The sequence below is a fragment of the Zeus faber genome (assembly GCF_960531495.2).
Source record: "Zeus faber genome assembly, chromosome: 13".
Taxonomy (NCBI): domain Eukaryota; kingdom Metazoa; phylum Chordata; class Actinopteri; order Zeiformes; family Zeidae; genus Zeus; species Zeus faber.
In genome coordinates, this window is record NC_137198.1 from 16,710,073 (window position 1) to 16,735,653 (window position 25,581).

Genomic DNA, 25,581 nt, shown 5'->3' on the forward strand with positions numbered 1-25,581 from the left:
AAAAACGTGCAAAAACTCCTTTTGAAACAATTATAAAGTCATAAATCATAACAACCAATATTTAAACAAGTCCTCAGTTGAAAAATAGGACACCTGTCTTTTGAGTAATGAAATAACATACATAGAGAAGAAAATAATATTTTCTCCTCTATGTATGTTTTTTCATTACTTAAAAGATGAAAAGATGAAAAAAAGGAACCCCTATTATGGGTTGTGTAACACATGGACAAAAGAGTATTCGTAGAGACTTGAAAGCACTGAGACAAAGGTCAAGACATGGGAAGGAGCCGAGATTTTTTTTTAAGTAGTTAGTATACAGTGCATCCTATTCTACTGGCATGTCTCATTAGTGTGTGTATTTGATATGGGTGTTGGTATTGGAGTCTTTTTCTCTTAGTGTGCAAATAATTCTCGGCGCAGTATTTAAACTGTGGCTTATCTCCTCCTACACCACCACCGCTGACGGGTCCAGTTTGTAATGACGGGGTGGAGATTTATTTGACGTGAGAAATATCCAGTGATCGTACATGCGAAAAGGAGGAAGGCCAGAGCATTGGCGTCACTAGGGGGATGCGGGGGGGGCGCAGAACCAGACCGGGTGACACCATCAGAGGCGTGACACCGCGGCCGGCGAAACCTGCCTTTCGCCCGCCCAATCAAAAGTCGCCGCAACCGTGGGTGCTGTTGCCAACAAGTGAATAAGGGGCGCACCCATGAGCTACCGCACCAGGTGACACCAACCCTAGTGATGCCAGAGACACTGGGCCAAAGAGAGAGAAAGAGAGCGTGAGAGAGCGAGAGAGAGAGCGAGAGAGAGAGAGAGAGAACGAGAGAGAGAGAGAGAGAGAGAGAGAATGTGGATAATTGCAGATGATTTATAATAACCAAGAAAAGTCCTGAGTCAGCTGTCAACAATGACAAATAGGCTAATGAAAACGCAGCACACAAGGGCGTGGCTGCAGGGCTATTCTGGTGTATTAACTGAGATTGGAAGGAAGGTAGGTTCACCAAAAAAAAATATTATATATATTACATTTGCATCATCTTCCACAATGTAAATGTCAATTATGTAAGCCTCATCCAGCTTACGTAACTCAACTTTTTTTTTTCTTGTGGTTCAGCTAACATGCTGTTATTGGACAGTGTTGACACTTTTAAGTGTACTTTTAAAATAAATTACTCAAATAAATAATAATAATCCCTGAATATCTAAGTGCCCGGGCTCTTCCCGAACCGAACTCACTTCCTGTTTGAAGAGATTCTGCCGGTTCTTGAGCGAGCGCAGTTTGATCTGCTTTTCCTCGTGCTCCAGCTCGGCGTCGGGGAGCCTGAAGTACGCGATGAGGTCGTTGAGGGTCTGGAGAACCTCCTCGATGGGCAGGGCCACCAGCGCCCTGTTCTTCACCCCGAGGCAGTCCAGGTCTCTGGGGGAAGGGAGGGAGACGAATGAATGAAGATGAATGCACTGGCGGTGGATGATTGGCGGGAGGGTGAGTTCCTTTTGTGGGGGGATATTAGGGGGGGAGAGGGAGATGATCTTCTCTCTGCATTCTTATTCACAGAACATACTCCAATTAAAACCGACTCAACAGGAGGACGCTGCTGCTGTGACAAACAGTGTTTTGCCCACAGGATCATCCATGCTGAAACACAGATTTCCGCTGGCTGGCTAAAAATAGCTCCTGCCCTCCGAAAACGGGGGTGGGTAGGTGCGTGTGTGCGTGTGCGTGCGTGCACGTGCCATGATGAGACGTAATGTTTAGGTTACCAAGACACCGAGATATCATTGCCAAGAGTGACACATCGCACGATTTTCGTGAGGGCCGCTCTGCCGCTATGTTTAGCGTTTCATTTTTCCCACGCCCGCTGGAGCGTCTGGGGAACGGGCGTTGGCTCCTGTTCACTCAGAGCTCGTCTAGTCCCCCACACTCCACTGGATGCACTGGCAGACTGAACACACGGACTGCGGGGGCGGCAGGAGCGTCTGAGAGCCCGCAGGCTCCTCGACAGCCCCGTGCCGAGTGTCTCCTTGGATGAGTTCACGTGCAGTGGTCGTCGCAGAGTTGATTACAAGTTAGGGCTGTCACAATCATGACAAATTTAATTTAATTTAATAAAATATCATTGAATTATTGTACTTATAATTGCGATTAACAATTAATTCCTACTCTTTCTTTCATTTTGTGCCGCTATCACCGTATATGTTCAATATCAGAAGTGCCATTTATTGACGTTGAACATTGGAACATAAAAACTTGGGTAATTTTCCTTAACTTAATTCATGAAACGCCCCTAATTGACATTCTATGTATTGAAAAGATTCTCAGAATGTTGTCAAACTCCCCTTAAATTTTGATGGAAACATGGTGATTGTGGAATGTAATTATTTTACAAAAAGATTGCGATAAGCTCAACTAATTGAGATTACTTAATCAGGCGATTATATGTCATAATTGTGACAGCTCTATCTGCAGGCTTAAGGAAGCATCCGCGTAAAAAAAAAAAAGAAAAGCAGGCTACGTGTAGGACACTTGTACAAGTGTCCTCGTTTGTATCCCATTTTGATCCTTTACGTAAGAAGATGCGTTTTTTGCCAGATGGGACTAGGAGGAATTTTAACGGCGATTATGGTTTTAACATGATTTTTTTTTTTGTTTTTGTTTTGCGCGTTACATGATCATGTGTAATTGCGAACCTGGTGAAGCGGCTGAAGAGGCGCATGGTGTTGCGGATGATGCGGGCGGCACAGGACTCCTCGTGCTGGCAGCGCTGCAGGGTCAGCCCATCATCCATGTGACCCTCTGCATGGAGACAGGCCTGGGGGGGCGAGGGAGAGAGAGAGAGAGAGAGAGAGGGAGGGAGAGAGAGAGAGAGAGAGAGGGAGAGAGAGAGAGAGAGAGAGAGGGAGAGAGAGAGATCTCACTATGAGAGACAAACCTAATTGAACTCAGAGAGAGAGAGCAGTGTGAGGGAGAAAACTAAAAAACTAGGATGTCGGAAGTAGATGGAGGCAGCCATTTTCTGGGAGAGAGCATCCTCCTCCATCATTATCAACTGGTGCTTGGGCAGCGGAGCTACATTTGGGGGAACGCAGGTGCAGCCCCTACAGGCTATCTGGCTGTGTTTACACAGACTGGCAAGGTAAACACACATCGTCTCACGCTCTCTCCGTTTGGTTCTGTTACAATGGCGGACGGACGAGAGAGGCACTCATAGACTCAGATAGGAAAGGATCTCAATAGAATCAACCCTGTATTGTTGTATGGTTATCTGTTTCAAGGTTATTTTCAAAGGCAAGGTAAGTATTTCTATCGCACATTTCCCATTTCAGAAGGGCAATTTAAAGTGTTTGGCATAAGACATAAAAGACAGCATATGAAAGAACAGAAGGATAAAAGCATATAAATAAAACGCTAAACACACATAAAGACATTGCAGTGCAATTTCAAACCAGGCTGCACACAGGGTTGATTCCCGGAATTACAAAATTAAATTCAAGGACTTTCAAGTACATTTTTAAGCACAATTTTTTTCACACAAAACAAGCATAATACATTTTACAGTGTATAGATTCAATGTATAGTATTCAATGTGTAGATACGTCAGTGACTAGGATTGGCAAAATGCAGAGAAATTGCAAATTTCCCCATTGTGGAACTAATAAAGGTATATAAAACAAAACAAAAAAATAATAATCATAAGCTGCTTTAACACATGCAGTGTAACCCTGAAATCATCCAGACATTGCCCGGGTGACCTATATGTGTGAACACAAATGTCAGAATCATTTGGACCAGACATTACCCAGCCAGCAGCCTCGTACAAAGTCTGTGTTATAACGTTATCTTAACCAAACAGAGTATTTCCAGGTGGTGTAAAAACATCTGACACGGACAATCTCTGGTTACGTGCTACATGTGTGAAATGGCGACTTGGCACGATGTCCAGACCTGATTATCCGGACATTGTATTGAGTTCATGTGTGAAAGCAGCTTCAGTGTCATTGTCTATTATCTATCACATCTATATTTGGTAAATCGATTATTAATTAATTATTATTATTATTATTATTATTATTATTTTCTTTTAACCTGTGCTGTCAGCATGCTTGGCATACAACACAGAGTATATCTCATTGCCATTGCATCTAGGATCAGATGCAATGCCACTCTTAACTCATTCTTTAATCATCAAGAACTGAAGAAAAATCTATTATTAATTTCATTGTCATCTTGTATTGTAAGTTTCTATTTCAACCATTTCACTGGTATCATGTATGTCGTAAAAGCAATTCTGGAAAAGCTTCATCGTGTGCCTGTGTGTGTGTGTGTGCGTGCGTGTGTGTGTGTGTGTGTGCGTGCGTGTGTTCCTTTTGCTCACTCGTCTCTTCAGGGGTCCCAGGCGGGCGGACTTGACGTCAGGTGCCTGGTAGGACAGCCACAGTCCCGTGGCCACGTGCATGACGAAGCAGAGTGAGTCACCGTACTTAATCTCCGCCATCCCCATCCCCTCAATGTCCCGCTTGGGGCTCTGCTCCAGCTTCTCCTGCATGGTGTGAGGAGAATTTCAAGATGTCATATTTAGTGTGCGCGAAAGAAGCAGAAACTCTCGCTCACATGAGGACGAATCTGACTAATTCACCCGTTACGAAGGAACTGTCAACAGCATCTGCCGAAGCGAGCAGATGTAGAGCAAGCGCGAGATTCGGCCCGATCTATTACAGTCACAGTGACGCGTTTGTTTTCCCATCAGCTTCAGATTTAATTTAAATGCATAAATGGCATCATGACTTCAGTGAATAACCAATGTGGTTCTCTGTGATACATGCTATTGACCCCCCTTGGGCTGGGTCACTAATAGGCTGGCTATTGCCATCCATTTGGAGAAATTCTCAGAGTAGGACTCGATGGTCGCGACTGGGCAGCGAGTCAATTTGGTAAGAGTCCCCAATTTCAGCTAAATTAACCTTTACGGCATGGTTCTCATTAGCCCACTAACTCAAGCGGTTCCCATCGTCCTTGAGTTAAAAAAGGGTGATTTTCCATTGGAACGAATGATGGAAGGATGGCTGGCTGGATTTCATTTGTAAAGCAATTGAAGGGATTCCTCGCAATGTCTTTCCACCGGCGCCGGGTGAATGAATGTGCGGTTAATCCCCTTGTCACACGGGTCACCTTGAGAAGCGGCGGGTAGAAGGAGAAGCGGCGGGTAGAAGGAGAAGCGGCGGGTAGAAGGAGAAGCGGCGGGTAGAAGGAGAAGCTGGTGTGTCACGCTTTGCCCTTGGGTTTGTGTGTGTGAATGAGTGGCATTCACAAGTGTGTGTGTGTGTGTGTGTGTGTGTGTGTGTGCGTGTGTCTTTGTGTGTGCATGTGTGTGTGTGTGTGTGTGTGTGTGTGTGTGTGTGCGACGTCTCCACCTTGGAGGCTCTGAAGCAGAAGGCAGTGGAGGCGGTGTCGGACTTCTCTCGGTCCTGCAGCACCACCCCCTTGTCTTCGGTTAGCGCCAGGTAGTGACCCGTGGTCAGGTGGCGTAGTCGGAAGGGCTGACCCCAGCGGATGTGGCTGCCGCTCCAGCTGCCACAGTGACGCAAACCCCCCCCCCCGACACACACACACACAAAAACACACAACAAAATACATCACGTCAAACACATAATCCATACAAACAACCATCGAATCAAATATACATGCACAGAGAGCCAGAGTTAAAATTCAGCAGCCCCCGCAGCCTAATACCCTCTAATTAGATGACGCAAATTCCGCTGTCAGTCGTTAATTTGCTAGCGCATCATGGTGGCTGTGTCGAATAATTGCCAAAATGTTTAAAAAAAACGAGGTGGCAATTATCACTTTGTGTCGATTCATGAATTTCCCGTTTGATCAAAACAATACAGCTGGATCAATAATGGAGCAGATGTGACAAAGGCTGCATGTGAAAGGGAGGCGAGGAGGGTTATAAACGTCGCCAAGGTCAGACATGAAGGTGATATCAGCATCAATACCACAGAGGGTGGAGAGGGGTGGGGAGGGAGTGAGAGAGAGAGACGGAGGGAGAGGAAGAGAGAGAGAGAGGGAGGGAGGGAGGGAGGGAGGGAGAGAGGCAGAGCGAGCGGGAGAGAGAGAGTAAGAGAGAGAAAGAGAGAGAGGAGGGGGACAGAAAGACAGTCATATTCATTGAGAGGGAAAATGGTGAGATAGGATGAAAAGAATCAGAAAACAAATTGACATTACAGGAGAGGGAAAAAAGGGGGTAATGAAGTCAGATCCAGTCCGAGTGCAGAGACGTGACCCACCTGATCCGCAGCGGCTCCAGCCTCCACAGGGACCGGGCCTTGGCTCCGGCTTTACCCGTCTCATAGTTGACAATCCTGGGGACACCAGAGCAGCAGGCGTGAGAGGCCTGGAGCTGGATCTCACGATATTTTCACCACACAGTGTTTCCCCAGGAAATGCTCCTATTAGAGGGTGGTGCAGGAACGCTATTTACTGCAGCTCGCTCTATGTGCTTTAAAAGTGCATGCAGTATGTAAACTAGGGGTGTCACGTTTCTAAAAATCCATGATTCGATTTGAATTTTGATTTTTGGGTCACGATGCAATTCAATTTTCGATTTAACCATTTTGTGTCAGCACTGACGGCTATGCCGTTGTTTGACTATCGAGTCTTGATTTGTAAAAAAAACCACTTGTTTCTCAATAAGTAACTTTTATTTGAATATTAAAAAATTATAAATAATAACAAAAATATGAAAATATTTAAACAACACACCCAAACAGTTAAGAGCTTAAGCAAAAAGAGACTTTAGAATGATAAACAATGAGTCACTCACTACACTTCTTTTAAGTAACTCACCAAAATAAGTGCAGAAAAACGGATGCTATCTTTGCCAGCGGGGAACGCTGGTAGTAAAAGGCAAATTATGACCTGCAGCTCTGCAACTCCGATCAGAGCGATCTTTTCTCCAAACAAAGCAGATAAAAACCAGATGTATTTAATTTACTCCGTTTCCTGCTGCTGCTCCGCTGTAGAACAGATCGCAGATCCCTCCTGAAAAAATCCCGCCCGTGCTCTCACGGCCCCGTGGCAAATGCCCCATAGCCCTGGACAGTCCATGTGAGTTCCTGGACATTCTATTAAACGACGCACTCTGCCTTGTACACAGTGAAACACCGGATAGAGAGAGACCCGCCGGCGCGCTGGTGCGTCTCCATCAAGACACGCACCGTTACCGGGATTATTTCTCTCGAAACTGCGTTCACTGTACAACGAACTGAATGAAATTATATTGACCTTTGTTGTTATTTTTTGTTAATATTCCAATTCTATTCACGTTTCCTGCCTGCAGCCCCAGTGCCAGGTGTGAGGGCGCAGTGTGCGTTGAGGGATGCGGCGCAGCGACTGCAACACTTCCATTCCAATTTCATCACAGTCGGTTCAGAGCCGACGCCCCCCCCCCCCCGGTGCACACTGCATTTGTTTACCAGCGGATCTTGGCTGCCCCAATATGGCGACCGTGTCGGACCAATATTACCCACAAAAATACGGGGAGAATCGTGAACCTGACTGTGATTTCAATTTCAAGTTCGAAATCGAACGCTCGTTTCGATCGACTTCCCATCTCCAATTGGAATGGTGACACCCCTGATATAAACAGATGAAGACATAAGTATAGTACAGTCGCTGGATCTCTGCGTGGAATGTTCTTCAGGGGATATGAATAGTGAATTTGAAACGGCAGCGTTGTGGAGCCAAATTGTGTTGAATACTCTGCTTTGTCCACCGCAGTCCCGGCAAAATTTGAATTTTAAATGTCATTGCTGACAGGGAGATCAGAGGGCGGGGGAATAATGGTCAGCGGGTGTGGCAGCACACAGTGGGCGGGGCTTTACGGTCAGTGGCCGTCCCGCCCACTAATAGCAGTGGTCGAAGAGACTGCTACCTAATGATCGCCGCTGCTGTCAAGGTCATTCCTCCTGACGCAAAAATATGCCACCCTTTCCCCCCACCTGTCACATGAATATTAATTGGAATTTACTCAAAATGCACACACACACACACACAGACAATGGAGCATGGATCATATTTACCCTCCTGACTACAACAGCACATCCCTCAAACAGAGGAATACGCTCAGATAACCCACGGCGACGCTGTCTATCAGCGATACGGGCGACTGGCTGCTGAGATAAAAGGAATCGTTCATCGGCCAGGCTGACAGCTTCAAGCGCCTTTGATCCGCCCCAGAATATTTCGGATCTCCAAATACATGCTTCCTTTATTCAACTCCCAGGACAAGGGACACAGGGATGAGCGGTGGCATAGACGATAACTAATATCTAATCTCGCCCCCAACGTTTGCCATGTGCTGCGCTAAAAATAGACCACACGTAGGGGCGTGTGTGTGTGCGTGTGTGTGTGTGTGTGTGTGTATGTGTGTATGTGTGTGTGTATGTGTGGGTGTGCTTCCGTGTGCGTGTGAATGTCTGTGGGCACACGTGCTTGTGAGGAACGCACGTCTCCTGGCACCTGGCTGTGTGCGTATTAGTTGTGCCCAGCGCTCTGACCCACTTCTGGCCCCCATACAACCGTCTTCCCGCTACCGGGCGTAGTCGTGTGAGCAGCTGAGCGGCTCTAGATTAAAAATAGCACGGTGGCCATTTTGGCTCCAGAGGAGGCTAGATGTCACACTGTTTTGAGGTTTTTATTGTTTTTTACTGTGGGGTCCTCGAGGGAGATGAATTTGGGGTAAGGCACAGGTCAGCCGGTTTCTCATATATTATACACGCTCTCCTTGCACTGAGCTTGTCAGCATTACTTCCATTACTGCTCAGCTGCCGCTGAGATGTGACAGCCCTTGCCCATTTTATACCATGCTAGTACGGAGTACACACAGTATCCCAAAATAGTAAAAAACAAAAAACAACATAATATTGAATTAACCTTTTTGATCAATCTCATAAGATAAAACCATAAATAAAGGCTTAATTTGAATATTTTAAAAGTCTCATAGAACTTTAATATATTTATATTTTAATATGTACTGCATGCGTGTAGCCTTTTAGAATAGAACCTGTTTTCTATTTTTAACTTTTTTTCTTTTATTCCTGCTGTTATCCATTTTCAATCTTCTTTTATTTATGCCTGCACTGTGTAAAGTACTTTGGAGCATATAAAGCAAATACAATGGATTTGATTGAAGAAAAAAACATTTTTGGATTTAAAAATACTTTATTTTCAGAATTATGGAATAAATAATAATTTTTCCATTATCTGTTGGCGGGCGCGCAGCCTGCTGCCCACAGGTTGGCCACCACTGCATTCCATTCTATATTCTGAAACAAAGGGACATTTCGAGAAGCCTTGAAACAAATTGAATGGATGTTTAGCCCTACCGCTGTGTGTCTTACCTCTGCTGTTCCTCACTCTGATCTGAGCCCGGGATGGTCAGGACCTCATCATGACCATGAAACAGACGCATCACATGGCCACCCAGAAGGTAGCCTGTCGGAAGAGAAAGCAAACCGGCTTTAGTTTGAATGAAATTTGCAAGCCAAAATAATGATACTGAATTGAGCATGTTAACCCAAAACACTGATGTGTTCCGTGGGGTTTGGTTGACATGTCTGTACCTTCCTCTACGTTGCTTCCAGAGCAGGTGGGATGGACGTTCCACAGGGTTTGCATGAAGGAGGCATCCACCTGGATGTTGCCGTTGGAGATGGAGAGGTGCTGCCAGACACGTACAAAAGTTGTGAATGATTATTTGCTCTGGAAGTGAACTCATTAAAGGGTTGCCAGATTTGCAAGTTTTCAAATCAGTTTGGGTTACTTTAATTGGTTGCATTTTAAGCAGTCAGGGCTGGAAACTTGGCAACCCCAAACCCAGGCTCTAATAAACTATAAAACAGTCAAAGCACATTTGACAGATTGCTGTACTTTGGTTAGATTCACCATTAAGTAGTCAAAAAAATATGGTCACAAGTTATGGTCAAAACAAATCCAAAAGCTTACTATTTTGTTACTATTTGATGAGGGTAAATGTTAAATAAAGTTAAATTAAGAGTTAATCATTGTTAAGTGAAATATAGCATTAACCGTTTTTCTATGAGTTTATTGGAGTATTTAGTAAAGAACTAACACACTGAGCACCTTAGAGCTTTGTCCATCAGCGTAACATCATGATCATTATTTTGTTGTCTATTTTTAAACTCATTCAACAACATGAACATAAAAAATAAATAAATAAATAAATAGATAAATAAATGTATTATTATTATTATTATTATTATTATTATTAATAATAATAATAATAAACCACTGAATATAAGGATAACCAATAATGTTCTATATATTTATTTTCTTTCAATTTCAATTGAAAATATTTGTCTAAACTGCAGAAAATGGGTATTAAATAGCTGTCTGTGGAAATGTTTCATCCCGGGGGAGGATTCCTTTGGGACTTTTGAATTACCACCACAGTGGAAGCAAATAAACAAAAATAAGGGAAGCTCTGCTGTACACTGTGGCTGCTGTACACTGTGTACTGCCATTGCAGCGTGTTTTTTTAAAGAATGGATCCAAAGCTGTCAGGGGGAAGATAAAAAAAAAGGTTTTGCATGTTTTTGAAAAAACATTACGCACCAACAACACATAGCGTGTCTTTAAATGCATGTTGAATTGTTTTTATGATATGAGTTTTATTAAATTAAGAATTGTTATATTGATATTTGTTAATATAACTATATATATAGACAGTGTATATATATATATATATATATATATATATATATAAATATAATAAATAATAACTGTAGTCAGTAGTATCCCTACAAGTAAGAATAACAAACCAATCATACATGTTGAAAAGCAATATGCAAATGTGACTATTTTTCATCGTAAAACAGACTTTATTTGAATATAAAAAAGGAATCCATATAATGAGTCTATTGTTTTTGTGTTGTTTTTTTCTCCTGTAAAGCAGTTTCGCTGCGATATCAGAATCTAAATGTCTCAAGTGCTATTGGATTTCTCTACCCCTGCGTCGTAAAATCCCCTGCACCCGGGACGCATTACATCTAATGCCGCAGTCCCACCCGCAGGAATGGATTTGAACAGATTTTAACTGTGGGTGGAGCACCGTTTGGAGCTACCGTTGCCAAAACATTTGAAACTCCTGTGCTGTGACAAACTTTCCAAACGTGCATTCAAAACGGCAGAAGAAAATTGGATTTTGAATGAATCACAGGTGAAAAGAGCTTTTAGCAAACTGTTTTCCACATAAGCTATGTTAGTGATGCATCGGTACATATTCAGACATTGCATCAAATCAGAATAATAGAGTGTTCATCTCTCTATTTATCGATCTCATGTAGCGATTATGTCGAGATTTGCGGGGAAAGATAAAGAGCCTGAACTCTCTCACCGGGAAGAAAAATGTGAGGTAGAACATTTCAGCCTCAGAAAGCCTCAAAAAGCCACGTGATCACAGAGGGACCGTGAACCAGCCACGGCTTTAAAGAACCTGTAAAAAACTTATTTCCCATCTAGTTTTGCTTGACATCAACCATCGGCCTTTTGGAATAGTTGAGCCATCAAGGAAAAGTTGTTGCCTTTGATTCCCCACGAGCTTTAAGCTTCCTGTCGGGGGAAAAGGTTCTGAATAGAGCACCGTCGTGTCAAACAGGATTAGGATAATCTGAAATTCTGTCCTGTCAGGGAAAAGAGCGGGTCAAATATCTACATTTCTTACACGCTCCGGTGTGCTGAAAAACACAGACACACACAAAAACGTGAATACACACACAAACACAAACACACACACACACACACAAACGTGAATACACACACAGCTTCTGTTATTAGATTGGTGGGTTGAAGAGAAAGCAGGAGGGAGACAGAGTGAATGAGAGGGATAGAGAGGAGCGAAGGGGGGGGGCAGGGGAGAGTAAAAGGGAACGAGAGAGAAAGGGAGAAAAAGGAGAGACGGGAGGGAGAGAGGGGCGAGCGAGTGGGGAAGTAGAAAGAGGGAGAAAGAATGAGAGAGGAAGAAGGAGAGGGTGAGATAGAAAAGGGGGCAAGTGAGAGGCAGAGAGCGGGAGAGAGGAAAAGAGGAAGTGGAAGAAAAATTGAGAGAGGGGGAGAGAAGGAAGGAGGGAGAGGGAGGGAGAAAGAGAGAGGGAGGAAGAGAGAGAGGCTGAGAGGAGGGGAGAGAAGGGGGGAGAGAGATCAGGGGAGGAAGAGAGAAAAGGGAAAGTGAGAGGGGGGAGAGCTAGAAGAGAGGCGAGCGAGAGGCAGAGAGAGGGCAAGAGGCGAGAAGACGAGAGAGAAGACAGTGGAAGAGAGAGTCAGAGAGGGAAAGGAAGAGAGAAAGAGAGAGGGAGAGAGGGAGAGAGAGAGAGAGAGGAAGAAAGAATGAGCGGGCTGCAGTGTTTTTTTAAATGTGCGTCTTCTCACCAGGTATCGCTCGGAGGAGACGCTGACGAGGATGAGGTCGTCACCGATCCGAACCTTCTCCCCTTCCGACCTCTGTTTGGAGGCCGGGTGGATGGTCCACCAGCAGGCTTCACCTGCACCGAGACGGAAACATTGGGGTAAGTGACAAATAAAGGCTTTTAAAGGGGAGTAAAACATATATTGAGATCCATGTATTGATAGTTGTTTTGTTTTTTTTTGTTGCGGCTTATTTATAGTTTTTGTGTTTTGGTTATTCATGTTTGTCTATTAAGTTGAAAGATTTACATTTCATTTCATTTCATTTCAGTCCGACTAGCATGAATAAAAGTGTGGCACGAAAAAATTGGGACAATGGTGCTCCGGGACATGATTCAATGGATTCATTTTCGTGACTATGAGCACGAAACAAGTGTGAGCCAGGTTGAAGAAAATACCCCCGTACAGCACCATACAGCACCATGCAGCTTCACATGGACGCTGCATGGTGCTCTGCTTTCACTCCTATTGAAGAATACATTTAAATGTATTCAACGTATTTTGAGGGAAACAAGTTGACTATCTTATTTACTGTCGAGCCGATTTTATCGTAGATTGTATTGTGAAGGGAAGAGTAATTATCACGCATACAAACGGTTCAACGAGACAGAAAGACAAAAAGGGCAATCAGATAATGATATTTGCACACAAACACCAACGCACACACGCCGCACAGTAGCATAGCAACGAGCTTTCCAAGAAGTACATTAGGAAAGGGACGGCTGCTTTCCCCGCGCGCGCGCGCACTTCGGAAATGCATAACAAACCAAACCAGGCAACAAAACTACACGAGTGTGCTGGGGAGAGGTAATCAGCGGTGACAGAGGACCCGCGCCGCAACGTCTGGCGCCGTCCGCGGGGAATATTAACGAGGGACGCTGGAAAGAAAAACACGGCGAAAGTTGCCTCCGAGAAAGTGAGGTGGCGAGAGGAAGGTGGGGGAGGAGATGAAAGAGCGAGAGAGAGAGAGAGAGAGAGAGAGAGAGAACAAAACAGACAGAGAACAGGACCAAGACAGAGGTAGGAGGTCAGGGAGACAAGAGAGAGAGAGAGAGAGGAAAAGACTAATAACAACAGTGCAAGCTGTCTCTGTTCTCTGAAAAGAGAGAACAGAGAGATGAGCAAAAAAAGAAAAAGAGGGAGAGAGTTAAAAGCACCTGTTGAATCCTCCTGCAGGCCCACGTCGAAGGACAGCTTATCCGTCTGCGACCTGGACGTCTTCAAACAGGTCAGGTACTGCGCTCCGCCGCATCGAAACCCCCGGCGTTGGAGAAAGACAACTGTTAGCGCCCACCGCCGCGGGTGAGCACAGCTCAACGTGTCCCCCCCCCCCCCCCCCCTAGAACAGAGGCTTTTCGTCCTAATTTTTTTTTTAACGGTGACGGAGTCCTTTTCGATGGATGTTTCCAGCGTTTAGCGGGGGGCTCGACTTGCTTCAAGAAGTCTAACGGGTGCCATTTCAATGGAAATGAACAAAAAACAAAAAACACTTCTCAAGTGGAAATGCGCAACGTGAGGAAGATATTTGAAACTAAAATCAACTAAAAGTGGTTGACAAAGTGGAGAAAGAAATAAATTGCAATGCTAAACAGAGTATAAACCGTGGTAGTAAGTCTCCCAGTGGGGGCCTACCACCCACTGTGCAGTCCACCAACAGATGATGAAGAAATCCAGACTTATAAAAAAAATGTATTCATACGTGTATTTATTAAAAATTTCATTTCATCATATTGGTCTAATAGGTTCATTTAATATGTTAGTTAAATTGTGATATTCGCCTGAAAGGCTCTGTTTTATATTCATACCGTGCCACCCACTGCACCACTTTGAATGCCCTTTATTCTTATCATTTCTGAGGTATTCATCTCTTTTTCATCAGTTTTTTTTAGTGTCTTTTATCTTTTTAATTCTATAGAATAAGCACCTTGAATTTCAGCACCTTGAATTGCCTTTGTGAAGGAAGTGTGCTATGTAAATAAAGCTGCTTCGCTTAATAGCTAAACAGCGTTTGGCTGTGGGTGCTCGGTGTGAATGTGCACGTTCTGCGGCGTCCTCGCTCACCATGGCGCTGAAGGAATGCCGCAGCAGGATGGCGTGTCCGTACAGAAGCGTCCGGTGTCCGCCGCCCTGCGCTGCCTGCAGCGTGGAAACCGCCACACAGAGGAACACACACACAGAAACGCACGCAAAGTGAAAAAAAGTCGCGTGACGAGCTCCAACTTCGACACGGAACCAGCCCCTCCAGTCTCCGCCACACCTCTCCCCCAAACAGCGTCCATCTCGCGTCAGACCTCTGGCACTCGGCGTTGACCCCGGGCGAGGACCTCCTGGCTCTCCTCGGCGACCCCGGGCCGCGGGGGGCCGCGCAGAGATGGGCTCCCACACGTTGGATCTCAGATCATACTCAATAACGGCATGCAGCGTACGGGACGCTCGCTCCCGTATCCCTCGGGTGGAGAGGATGCGGGGGGGCATCGTCCACGCCCTCCCCACGGAGGAGTGTGGAGAACGATGCACTGCCACCCTCGGTCAACATGAGCCGGGAACGATTCCGCCGCTCATGAGACGAGTGGGTGGAGAATTATATCACTACTGGCGGGGATGCAAAGAGGGCACTCTTGTGGAGTGTCTTTTTTTTTTTTTCCTGCTACTGCTGTTGCCACTGCTACTCACCTTCTTTATGAGCCTCTAGGAAGCGTAAAGGTAAGAAAGAGTGACGTTACTGAGAATGAACTGGGTTTCTTTTTGCCGGCACCGAGACGTTTGTACCTGTCTGTCCGTCTGTCTTGCTTTGTGCACGTGTTGCTAAGCGGATATCATCAATGTCCTGCAGTGTAATTAACATCAAAACAAGGAACCGGAGGACAAGCGTAAGCAGCAGAATAGAATCAACAGTCTACTACTTTAATCAGTCAACCATTAAAATGTAATTGACTGTACTTATTATTATTTAATTGTTATTATGAGACTTATCGAACAAGTGTGCGGTTTCCTCTTGAATTATAATAGCGGATAATTACGCCGAAAACTAAGCCGTCTTTAATTCATTACTTGGCAGTGATTTTACACATGCGGTGACACCTCCTTGCAGAAGGTAACTGTGGTGTCTTTTTTTCTTAATTTAATGCAAATTGACACACGCCTTTCGTCACCATGAAATGTGTAAAAAGCATCACCTAATTCATAGTGCAGATTATAAATTTTTAGATTAATGAATGCCTTTCTGGAATGAATAAATACCTCTGATTCCCACGAGGACACCCCATTGACTGACCTTGCTTTGTGTCCTAAAGCGGAGATAAGGGCTGACGGCATGAGCCATGTTATCCTCAGTTGATGACGCCATGAACAACGATAACTCATTTACAGTTTTCTTCAATGTTTCAATGGTATTATTGTCTATGATACGTTTTTTTGATTGTTGTACAGGAAAAGCAGACACATCAAGGAATATGCAACAGGGATCTGAAATAGCGACGACCATGACACAGGGTACGGTGATATTAAGTCCTTTTGATATGACTTAGTCCAGAGTACACCGGTTATTGTGGGTGGGTCCAGAAACATGCTGAGTGAGGTCAAATGCCTCAAATAGGCTACTAAAATTTAAAGCATTTCGGTCTGTTTGATTGTCAACATGAATATTAAAATCACTTAAGATAATGACACAATCTTAGTCTGTGGAGACCTTGGACAGAAGCTCAAAGAATGAACCGAGAAAGCCACATTTAGATTTTGGCAGCCGATAGACGGCGATGATTCAAATCGAATTGCAATTTTTAGATGTAGCAAGGTCTTCGAAAGATGTGAACTCCCCGAGGGGGGGGGTTCCTTTCAGCTGGAGATATCAGAGAAGACAGCAGCTATTCCACCGCCTCTCTTATCAGATCTAGCCGTTTGGATGAATTTGAAATGAGGAGGTGCTGTCTCAATGAGCGCGACTGTGCCATTTCTGTTCGGCCAGGTCTCAGTCATTAGAGTGAAATCCAGGTTATGGGTACTTATGAGCTCATTAAGTAAAAATGACTTCTTCATTAGCGACCTGACGTTTAATACAGTAAAGCCATTTTTAATTGTTCCAGGTGCATGGCTTTGTGGGGGGATGATGGTTGAAGTCCAAAACCGGTAAATTGTTGAGATTCCTGTATGTTACAGGGAAGTGTGCTTTAACGCAAGTTCTGTGTTCATAGCGAGGAGACGTGATCCGTGAAAGTTTGGATGTACTCCCTCGTGTCTGAAGAGGTATGGGTGTAAGGTGCCAAAGTTGTCTACAAACAGTATCCCGAGCGAGCGGCAGTATCCCCTGAGCCATGTGTGAAGCTGACAGACAGGACAGGACAGGACAGGACAGGACAGGACAGGGCTGCCGGAGATATTTAACAAAATAATATTACGGATTACCACTTTAATATCTTGTCACTTTTTTTGTGCGAATTTCAGGTTGTATCTTCTCATCAGCCATATCATCAACAAAACTTATGTGTATCAAAATATGTGAAACACATTAGTTTGGGCAGAGATAATACAAATGAATGAAAATAAATGACGATAATGAATTATTGCCCTAATGACAATATCATACCACTAAAAATCAACATGTGCTGCGTCTAAAATCATATACTAGCACACTATTAGTTATGCCAAGTTAGTACGCAAGCGTCTTGAGTATAATATGCTCATATACTCATACTCATATAGTGCCTTCTACGCCTATTATGCATAGCCAAAGCCATAGTATAACATACTATATCCAGGGAAATCGTATCCCACAATACATTGTGATAACGATCCTTCGCTACGACAATGGCCGACCACGGCAAGTTGCAGGGTACAGTTGGAGTAAGTGTCGTCATGAATCTGGAGAAAAGCTGAAAGGAAGTGATATGACGATGTAGTATGTCCAAAAAGACATTGTTCTTTTTACTAAGATACTCAAGCACACTGGACAAGTGCATATATGTAGCATGCAAAATGTAGTCAATTATTTTGGACACAGAAATGGTTGAAGCAAAGTGGTCTAACCCGTAATTACGTTCATTTGTGCCACCTTTGCTTTGGGCTATCTGACCATCTTGTCTAGTTTCCGCTTATGCTGCCAACTTATTAAACGAGAATACTCATTGCGCACAATTGATTTCTCTCGGTTGTGTTTGTCGATTTCTTTTCGGGTAAAATTTCCGTTTTGAGTTGAGCTGAATGTCCGCCTTCAAAGTAGTCGTGGTGAAGACCTGCCTACCTGCCTCACTCTGAGTTCCTCTGCGTTTAATTCCTTTCTTCTGGTCGTTGTTGATGATAAGAGATACAGGCTTTCCGCAGGGGCACCGATGGTTTAAAATAATGCTAAGTTCAATTCTTCAGTTGAAACAGGCCAGGTTAGTTTTGTGAAACAGCAATGTACTGTTTGTTAGTTGTTCATTTCCTCGTAGCGTACACCCGTGACACGGCTTGTTTGTTGCGTTCCCTATCTCCGTGCTACAGGCTGGTACCACCGTGTGCCGGCGGGGGAAAGAGTGCGACATTCAGCTGCAATCACCACAATCCCACAGCAGCCATAGCCAGGGTGGAGGAAGAAAAAAAAAACATCAGGTTCTCTCCTCACTTTGCTCTGCTGGGCGGCCCAATGAAATTGCGGTTCACATTAGCAGGACCAAGTGCTGGTGAGAATCTATCTGGAGGCACATTACTGCAAAATTCAATAAACCCCGGTCGAAAGGGAAGAAAAAAAAAAAAAAAAAAAACAGAACAAAACTGTATCCCTGCCCGACATTCTGTAAAGGACAAGGACATTGGATCAAACCTTGGTTAAAGGGGGAGGAAGCATCCGGTCCATCCAGCTGTTGACCGCAAGTGACACTCTGACAGCGGTTGACAAGGCTTGACCTTTAGCTGGATTTAACCTCCCGATGTGTGTCACCTCCCACCGCACAGTCACAGGCCGGAACCGAGTGCAGAACAGAGGAGGCGGGAGGGCCGAAGAAGTACTGTTCGGCATGTGTCCTCCCTCCCAGGGCTGGTCACATCGACACCGTGCCCCCTCGGCCGACTGACTGTTATCATTTGCCGTCCACATAAATTGCCGACCCCACAAACAGTCAAGCAAACGATCTGGCTCAGGTTCATTAAAGCTGTCGTGTCTTTGGGACGAGCCGCAATAACTTGAAACCAAAATCCGATTGGGAATCGCCAGGGATCATTGAGCTAAAGTGGAGCTGGCATTTCGAGCGGCATTTTTTTCCCTGTTTACTTCCCCCCTTTCTCACGCTCGTGTTTTTCTTTTTCTTTTTTTCCAACCCCAAAAAGCCGCCTGAAATTACAGATTTGTTCCAGCCGCCGTCTATTGATAAGCGCATCTGTTCAAAGACATTATCGATTTGAGAACCCCAGCCGAGACTTATTCAACCTCCATTTCCCCTTTAATGGCGCTTCCTCCAGTGACATTTCAACGCAGTCAGAGAATGACGGATAGGTGGAAGGTATTGAAAACAGATACGTGTGAGGAGAGAGCGCAGGCTGGAGAACCATAGTTAAAATGGCCTTTCCAAGCCACTTAAACATCCTTTTTGCAGCCGTTGCTATAGATAACCGGACGCGGTGAAAGGAACAGAGAAGAAACGCCTACCACAAACTTTACTTTGGCCACAGTAAGCCTTTCGCAAAAATATTGCCTTTTAGATGATGTAGGCCAGTGCTCAAAAACATTGAAGGAAACAATGGAGGAGCAGACCAGCTGTTGCACTTGCGTCTTTGAGCTTTGATGTTTTGAGAACCCCGCATGCCTCCGCCGCCGCCGCCCATAATTCCCTGCCAGTACGCCTTTTAAGTCCCCACGGCGCCGGTGGAACCAATAGGCTTGACTTAGCCACTCCGCTGCGTTGGGAGTCCGGCGCCGTCTCGAAGCCGAAGCCCTGACAAGTCCATTTATCTCGCGAGTCAAGTCGATGAACATGCGGCTCAACAGCCCGGGAATTATGCAAATCTGCCCCATCATTAGCTACCGGGCACTGACGGGAGAGATAGCCAAAGCCGAAAAGGCTCTCAAGGCCAAGACCAAGAACTTTTCCGCTTACACCATACTTAGCAGATACCGTCGTCAATAACTTTCTCGATTGTCGCTCCCTTCCGTCCAAAACATCCCAGAGCTTCCCCGGCGCTGAGATATTTGCATCATCTCGCGGTGTCCCGGCGTTTGGGCCAACGTGAATGAAACAAGACACTGTGACAAATGAGAGCTTATCTCACGGGGGTCCGTGCGGGTCGAGTGAGCGTGAAACAAATGATACGGCAGCACACATCCATCTGAATCCCCCCGGGGGACAAGGCTCGCATTAATCCCACGCTAATCCGGCGTCCGCACCGCACACCGTTTCTCGGGGCTGCGGAAAGCGAAGACGAAGGAGCGAGGAGGGCCGTCGCGGGAGGTCTCTGGCGATTTCTCCCCGTTCACGTTGGTCACAACTGGGACGCAGTCTACTCTCACACAAGACCGTCGGTCATTTCAGCAGCGTCAGATCTAAAGTACGGGCCAAAAGGACCTGGAGTTGAACGGGGACGAAGTGGTTAAACTTATGACTGTACGTTATAATATCATGCAGTGAGGTGGAGGACGTACCCATCGGTCTGGGCCGCGTGTCTACATGAGGAACGTGAGGAACACGAGGAAAGTGGAGGTTGTACACAGAAAGCAGAAGATAAGATGGAAGAGTTACACGTCTGTCACAACAACGGGGGAAAAAAGTCAATAGAAATTCAATAGAGACATTTAAAACAAATGTGAACACTGCTAATTCAAAGTCCCGCGTGGTGATATTCAATCAAATACCTCTCTTATTCTTCTTCAATATGATACTCTTGCAAAGGGTTTGCCTTAAAGGGGATCTATTTTGCTCCTTTTCACACATGTTCATATAGTTCTCTGAGGTCCTCAAAACCTGTTTGTCTTTTTTGCTGAAAATACCATTATGCATTCGAGCCACTGTGAGATGCCTCTAAACGTGGACTGTTCCAAAACGGGCTGTTTCGGTGTGTGTAGCCCCTGGTTCTGAGCAAATTGGGCTTGAGTACAAGTTCCGGGTTCTGTTTACTCTGGGCTTTGTTTTATTTACTCGGTAAACATTCAGTGATTTAACCTCATCAGTACACTAAGATCTGTTTGTGAACAAATTTGAAATAAGCAATCCAGTTGTTGAAAATTCACCCATTTTAGATCTACAAGGCCTCGTTTAAAAGCTTGTTCCGAATTTGGCTGCCGTGCTCCGGGCTTGTGGGAGACACGCGGCAGGACTCTCGCAGGCGGGGATTTTTGTTTCATGTAAACATTGGGAAATAAAATTATATAAATAAAATAAAAATTACATCTACAATATAAACACACCATTTTCACTGGTTTTGTTTGGAGAAACGCACGGCGGATCCGATGGAGCAAATGAGCATATAAAGAAATCCGTGACCAGCTGAAGTCAGCTTGTACAGAGAGTAGGAGAAACCTTTGAAAACCGTCGGAAGCCTGAGCGTTTTTTCTCACAGAAATTACTTTGTCGTTAGTTCACCTCATTATTTGACACTTTGGCCATGTCAAATATGAAGGTCCGGTGCTGTAACATGATATATATGACAAAAAATGAGGAAAAGCGTAATAGGTCCCCTTTAAGGTTCACCGGTATTAAAAAACCTCACTGTCAGCATTAAAAGTCAAGCTCTCTCTTTTCTTGTCCATTTCTCTGGTGCTTATTTCACAGAGCAAATGATGCAGACTACTTAGTTGTTGTTTTTTTAAGTGTCATTCTTAGTCAAATGCGCGCAGGAGCTGAAAAGCTGCAGTATAAGGCAGGGGCATTCCCTTTATCCTTATTATTATTCATTGAGGGCCAGACCTCTCTGCAGCCAGGGTCCCCAGGCCACTGTAATGGGCCAATTTTATCCTCCATCTTTATATAGGGCCTAAATAAGTTGGAGCACTCAACTCATCAAAACAAACAGCTTTTCAATCCCCATATTTTAAGCTTGAGCTCTGAAGCGAATAGCACAGCCTGTATAGCTCAGAGATGACAGGAATGAGAGTCAGTATGTTGATATTTTCTCCATTTCGAATTCTCACTCTCTCGCACTGGGTGTGTGTGTGTGTGTGTGTGTGTGTGTGTGTGTGTGTGTGCGCCTGCGTTCATGCGTGCGTGCGTGTCATTACTCACCCCTTCGCTGTTCTGGCCACTCTTCGCCAGCATCTCCTGCAGCGCTCGCACTGACAGAGACTGCTCCAGCACAAAGTTGCAGATGCACAGGTCTGGAGGTACATACTGCAGCAGGAGAAATCACAGACTTCAGGTGGAGAAACTCTGGCTTTAAAAGCACAAGGGAATATGTTTATGCACTAATATTTGAGCAATGCATTAATATTGGAGTCGATGATGTTGACCAGCTTTAAGTTGTTGTATTGACATACTGCACTAACAAACAAACAAACAAACAACTATATATATATATATATATATATATACACACACAGTTATATAAGTGAGCTCATGCACTTAAGTTCCAGGTGGCTCCAATGGTCGATGTATGCTTTGATTGTTTCTAGCCTCTGCTAAGCATCTGCTAAGTGAGTAAATGTGAATGTTAATGTTTATAGGGCTACATTTATATCCCAGGCGCATTTCTTTGCATAGTTTCGACATTGATGTCTGTCTTGTTTGACAAATTGCTGTAGTCACCATGTGTTGTGGAACTGATGCGGTGGAACCAAGGAAAGAGGAGTAGAGGTAGAAGTAAAGGTGTATACTGTATATACATAAACAGATTTATATACAGTATATACAAACAAATCACGGTGACATTAAAAGTGTCCCCAATTTAGTTTCTTTTTTTTTTCGATTTCAAAACAAGCACCAATTTATTGCATGGCAGCATGCTACCGGTATCAGTCTCCTGAGATGGTGAAAGCGCAAAGCCATTAGTCTTTTTTATGGCCACCTTTAAAAACAATGAATGACCGCGCACCTTCTGCCTGCCGAGCCCAAAGACAATTTTTCAGTTTATTAGCAATACCAAGCATGTTTTTTTTTTTTTTTTTGCATTTTTCCAGCTGTGGTTTCGGTTAATATAAGAAAGGATGCTCCAACGTTTAAAGCATTATCTACATGTAAAAATAAAAATCAGATAATACTTAAGCTGCCTCAGTAAAGCGTACTGCGTGCGTCAACAGCCTATGAAAAGACACAGTCATCATGAAACGATACGATCGCGCCAGTTAATTTCCCAGCCGTACAACTATTGATTATGATTTGGTTAGTAGAGTACTATTTGCAACGTAGACAGAAGATAACCAAGAAAATAAAATGGAACCGCTCTGAAACCAGCTGTATAATGTATGCTGATAAGATGTCTGCCCATAAAAATCTTCACTGACTGGTGCATTTTGGCAGGACTTACAGAGAATTAACTGTATTCCGTTTAAGGGAATTTTAAATACAGATTATGAGCTCTCAAGTTTGTCTACAACAGGTCATTAATTTGGGTTAACCAAAGACAATAATATCATTTCTACATTTATTTTTCTGTATTATGGTGGTGTACTCTCCATCCAGTCTTCAAGGCGTTACAATAGATTTCATTTAAAAAGACATAAAGACATCAATTTCAATCAAGTAATAATCAAATAAAAATCAAACAAAACAACATTTGACACGGCACATTTTAGCATTACACGACAGCAGCAACTTGTTTACCAGCTAGAGTTGGGCTGGTCTGCAGTCCGCTCACAGATCAGCGAAGCGTGTTCTAATAAAGTTCAAGTTATAACATAATGTTTAAATAAACAGCATTACTGGGCCAGGCCTGCGCGGGGCCAGTTTTCTGACAGAATGAGGGAAGCATTTTGGGGTACGCCTGCAAGATAAATTAAGCCAACCTAAACACCCTCCCTGGCCTCCTTATTGAGCATCTCAGCTCCTTAACTGGTTCATTCTCGCAGGTTGTTCTAACCCCGATTCGGAACTTCGGACAGCGCGATTTTAGGTCAAGGTAACTCGAGTCATTATAGTTTGGTTGGAATTTAAATGGATGCTTGGTCAGATGTGCAGCTGGATACGTGCTGTGTTGCGGCCCAGGTTACTGGATCTACTTCAGTTAAACCAACACTACTGACTCGATTTGTTGTGACGCATGTCGGCTATTTAAATCCAAGCATCACTTTCTGGAAAGCCCGGGGGGTGGTGCTTCATTCCCACATGCCAATAGAGCTTAAATTTGATATCAGATTTTTTAATGAGTTGTTTTATTTCGGGAGAAAGATATTGACTTGTTTTAATACCTTGCATGCAGGCATTCAGGGTTACGTAGCGTCTGGCATAAATGTACTAATATATAAACCACATACAAATGCATACAAGCACTGCAGTACCTGCGCAGCCTTTCAGGAGTAGATGTCTGCACGGGGCTGGGGGCGGGGCAGGGAAGGGGTCAAGTGGGTATTTATCAAGCTCCACTCTAATCTAACTGCGCGAGCAATGGCTGACCCCTGTCCTCTCCGGCAAGCCGCTGAAACAGTGAGCGGGCCGGTAATGAGGCGAGCTGGAGGGACTGTAGGAGTGTCTGGCCTTGCCGGGACCATCCACGCTGGATGGGGAAAGGAATCAGTACAGCTCCACAACAACCAACACTTTTTTGGGGTTTTTGTACAAAAAGAACAGTGTGACTTATGAGAGGAAATAACCGGATCCTCCCTCTCTCTCTCTCTCTCTCTCTCTCTCTCTCTCTCTGATTACCCAAAGGAGATGACCTCGAAATTTGCCCCTTCCTGCTCAGTGCAATCGGATCATTACAAACTGTTAAATAAAGGGGACAAAAAAAAAAAAAAAAAAAAAAAAACTTCAAATGCAACACTGTCGACGTTCTGTCTCAATATAGTAATACATGTGATGTAGTAAATATTCCTGAATTCAAACACACGCAGAGCGTCCGGGAAGACGGAGGGGAGGCGGGGGCGTGGGCCGTGAATACACCAGTGGCGGTAGCATTGAGTTGCTGACAGGGGTGAGCCGCCGGTCATATGTCACCATCAGCCGGCTGCTCAGTGGCTGATTGATATCACCATTTAAACCCTGCACAGCTTAAATCAGCCCGCTCCCCGTCTTCCATTTCCATCGCCACCGCCAGACGGGAAGCATCCCAGTCGCTCTCCCTGCATCCTGCTCCTCAATCGCCATCTTGTATTTTATTTATTTATTTATTTATTTTTGGTATTCACATTTCCATTGTTGATCCCTGGGGGGGGGGGGGGGCATCTCATACAAACGGCGGGGCAATGAAGACAAAGTGGCAGACAGGGAGAGCATCCATCACACTTGTCAGGTGTAATTACCATTCAATACTGGGTGGAAGGAAAGACGACCAACCCGTCCCCACCACTTCGCCCACCCGCCATCCCCACCTCCACCTCCCCCTAGGTGGAGGACAACGCCGGAGGTTGAGTACACATGGATCTTGGCTTCACATCTACACACACACTATAGTGCATCGTTTTGCTCCAGTCTTTCTTTGGTACTTTGGTACTGAGCATGACACAGAATAGAGTAAAATGCAGAAGAAATAATCAGGACTTGATGAACAGTATGAAGTCTACGTCATCTCTGTCCATTTCACATACAGTATATACACTCTCTCACTGTCTACAGTATGTGTGCCCGGCATCCCACTTAAATGTATTCATATCAAAAGCAAGTAAACAGAAAAACAGTCAATATAGAGAGATCCAAATTAAGTCTCACTAGCAGCAGATTATGCAATGGGAAACAGCAATGTACACTAATTATCAAAAAAGTCGCGGTAGCAGAGATAGTCTGGGAGAGCTCATTACTCGGCAGTGTCGCTACCATTAACCACGTTTTTCTTGGGGGAATAAAAAATAACATCAAATATGTTCGTGCCTTATAATTTGCATATCTTGCGAGGCATAACTTGTTACGCTTCACCAAAACATTGATTTGAAGGACATGTAATTTACACAGGACTCATCTGACACCATCAAAGCTTTGCACATTGTTGAATAAACCGTCTAATGCAGCTGCAAGGCTGCGCTGGAGCAGAGGGCGTTTCAAGCAAC

General features: G+C 44.5%; 1 protein-coding gene across 1 annotated transcript in view; it reads right to left on the bottom strand.

Moving 5' to 3' along the window:
• Window positions 1-25,581, bottom strand: part of LOC307238880 (ryanodine receptor 3) — a gene marked incomplete at its 5' end in the record, with an annotated part of 134,350 nt that overhangs the window by 82,178 nt on the left and 26,591 nt on the right. Inside the window, 11 exon segments of the mRNA XM_080012034.1 lie at window positions 1,244-1,394; window positions 2,696-2,817; window positions 4,381-4,545; window positions 5,417-5,573; window positions 6,293-6,367; window positions 9,407-9,500; window positions 9,629-9,728; window positions 12,453-12,565; window positions 13,646-13,724; window positions 14,550-14,624; window positions 21,674-21,778. Of these exon segments, the coding sequence (XP_079868160.1) occupies window positions 1,244-1,394; window positions 2,696-2,817; window positions 4,381-4,545; window positions 5,417-5,573; window positions 6,293-6,367; window positions 9,407-9,500; window positions 9,629-9,728; window positions 12,453-12,565; window positions 13,646-13,724; window positions 14,550-14,624; window positions 21,674-21,778 (1,236 nt within the window).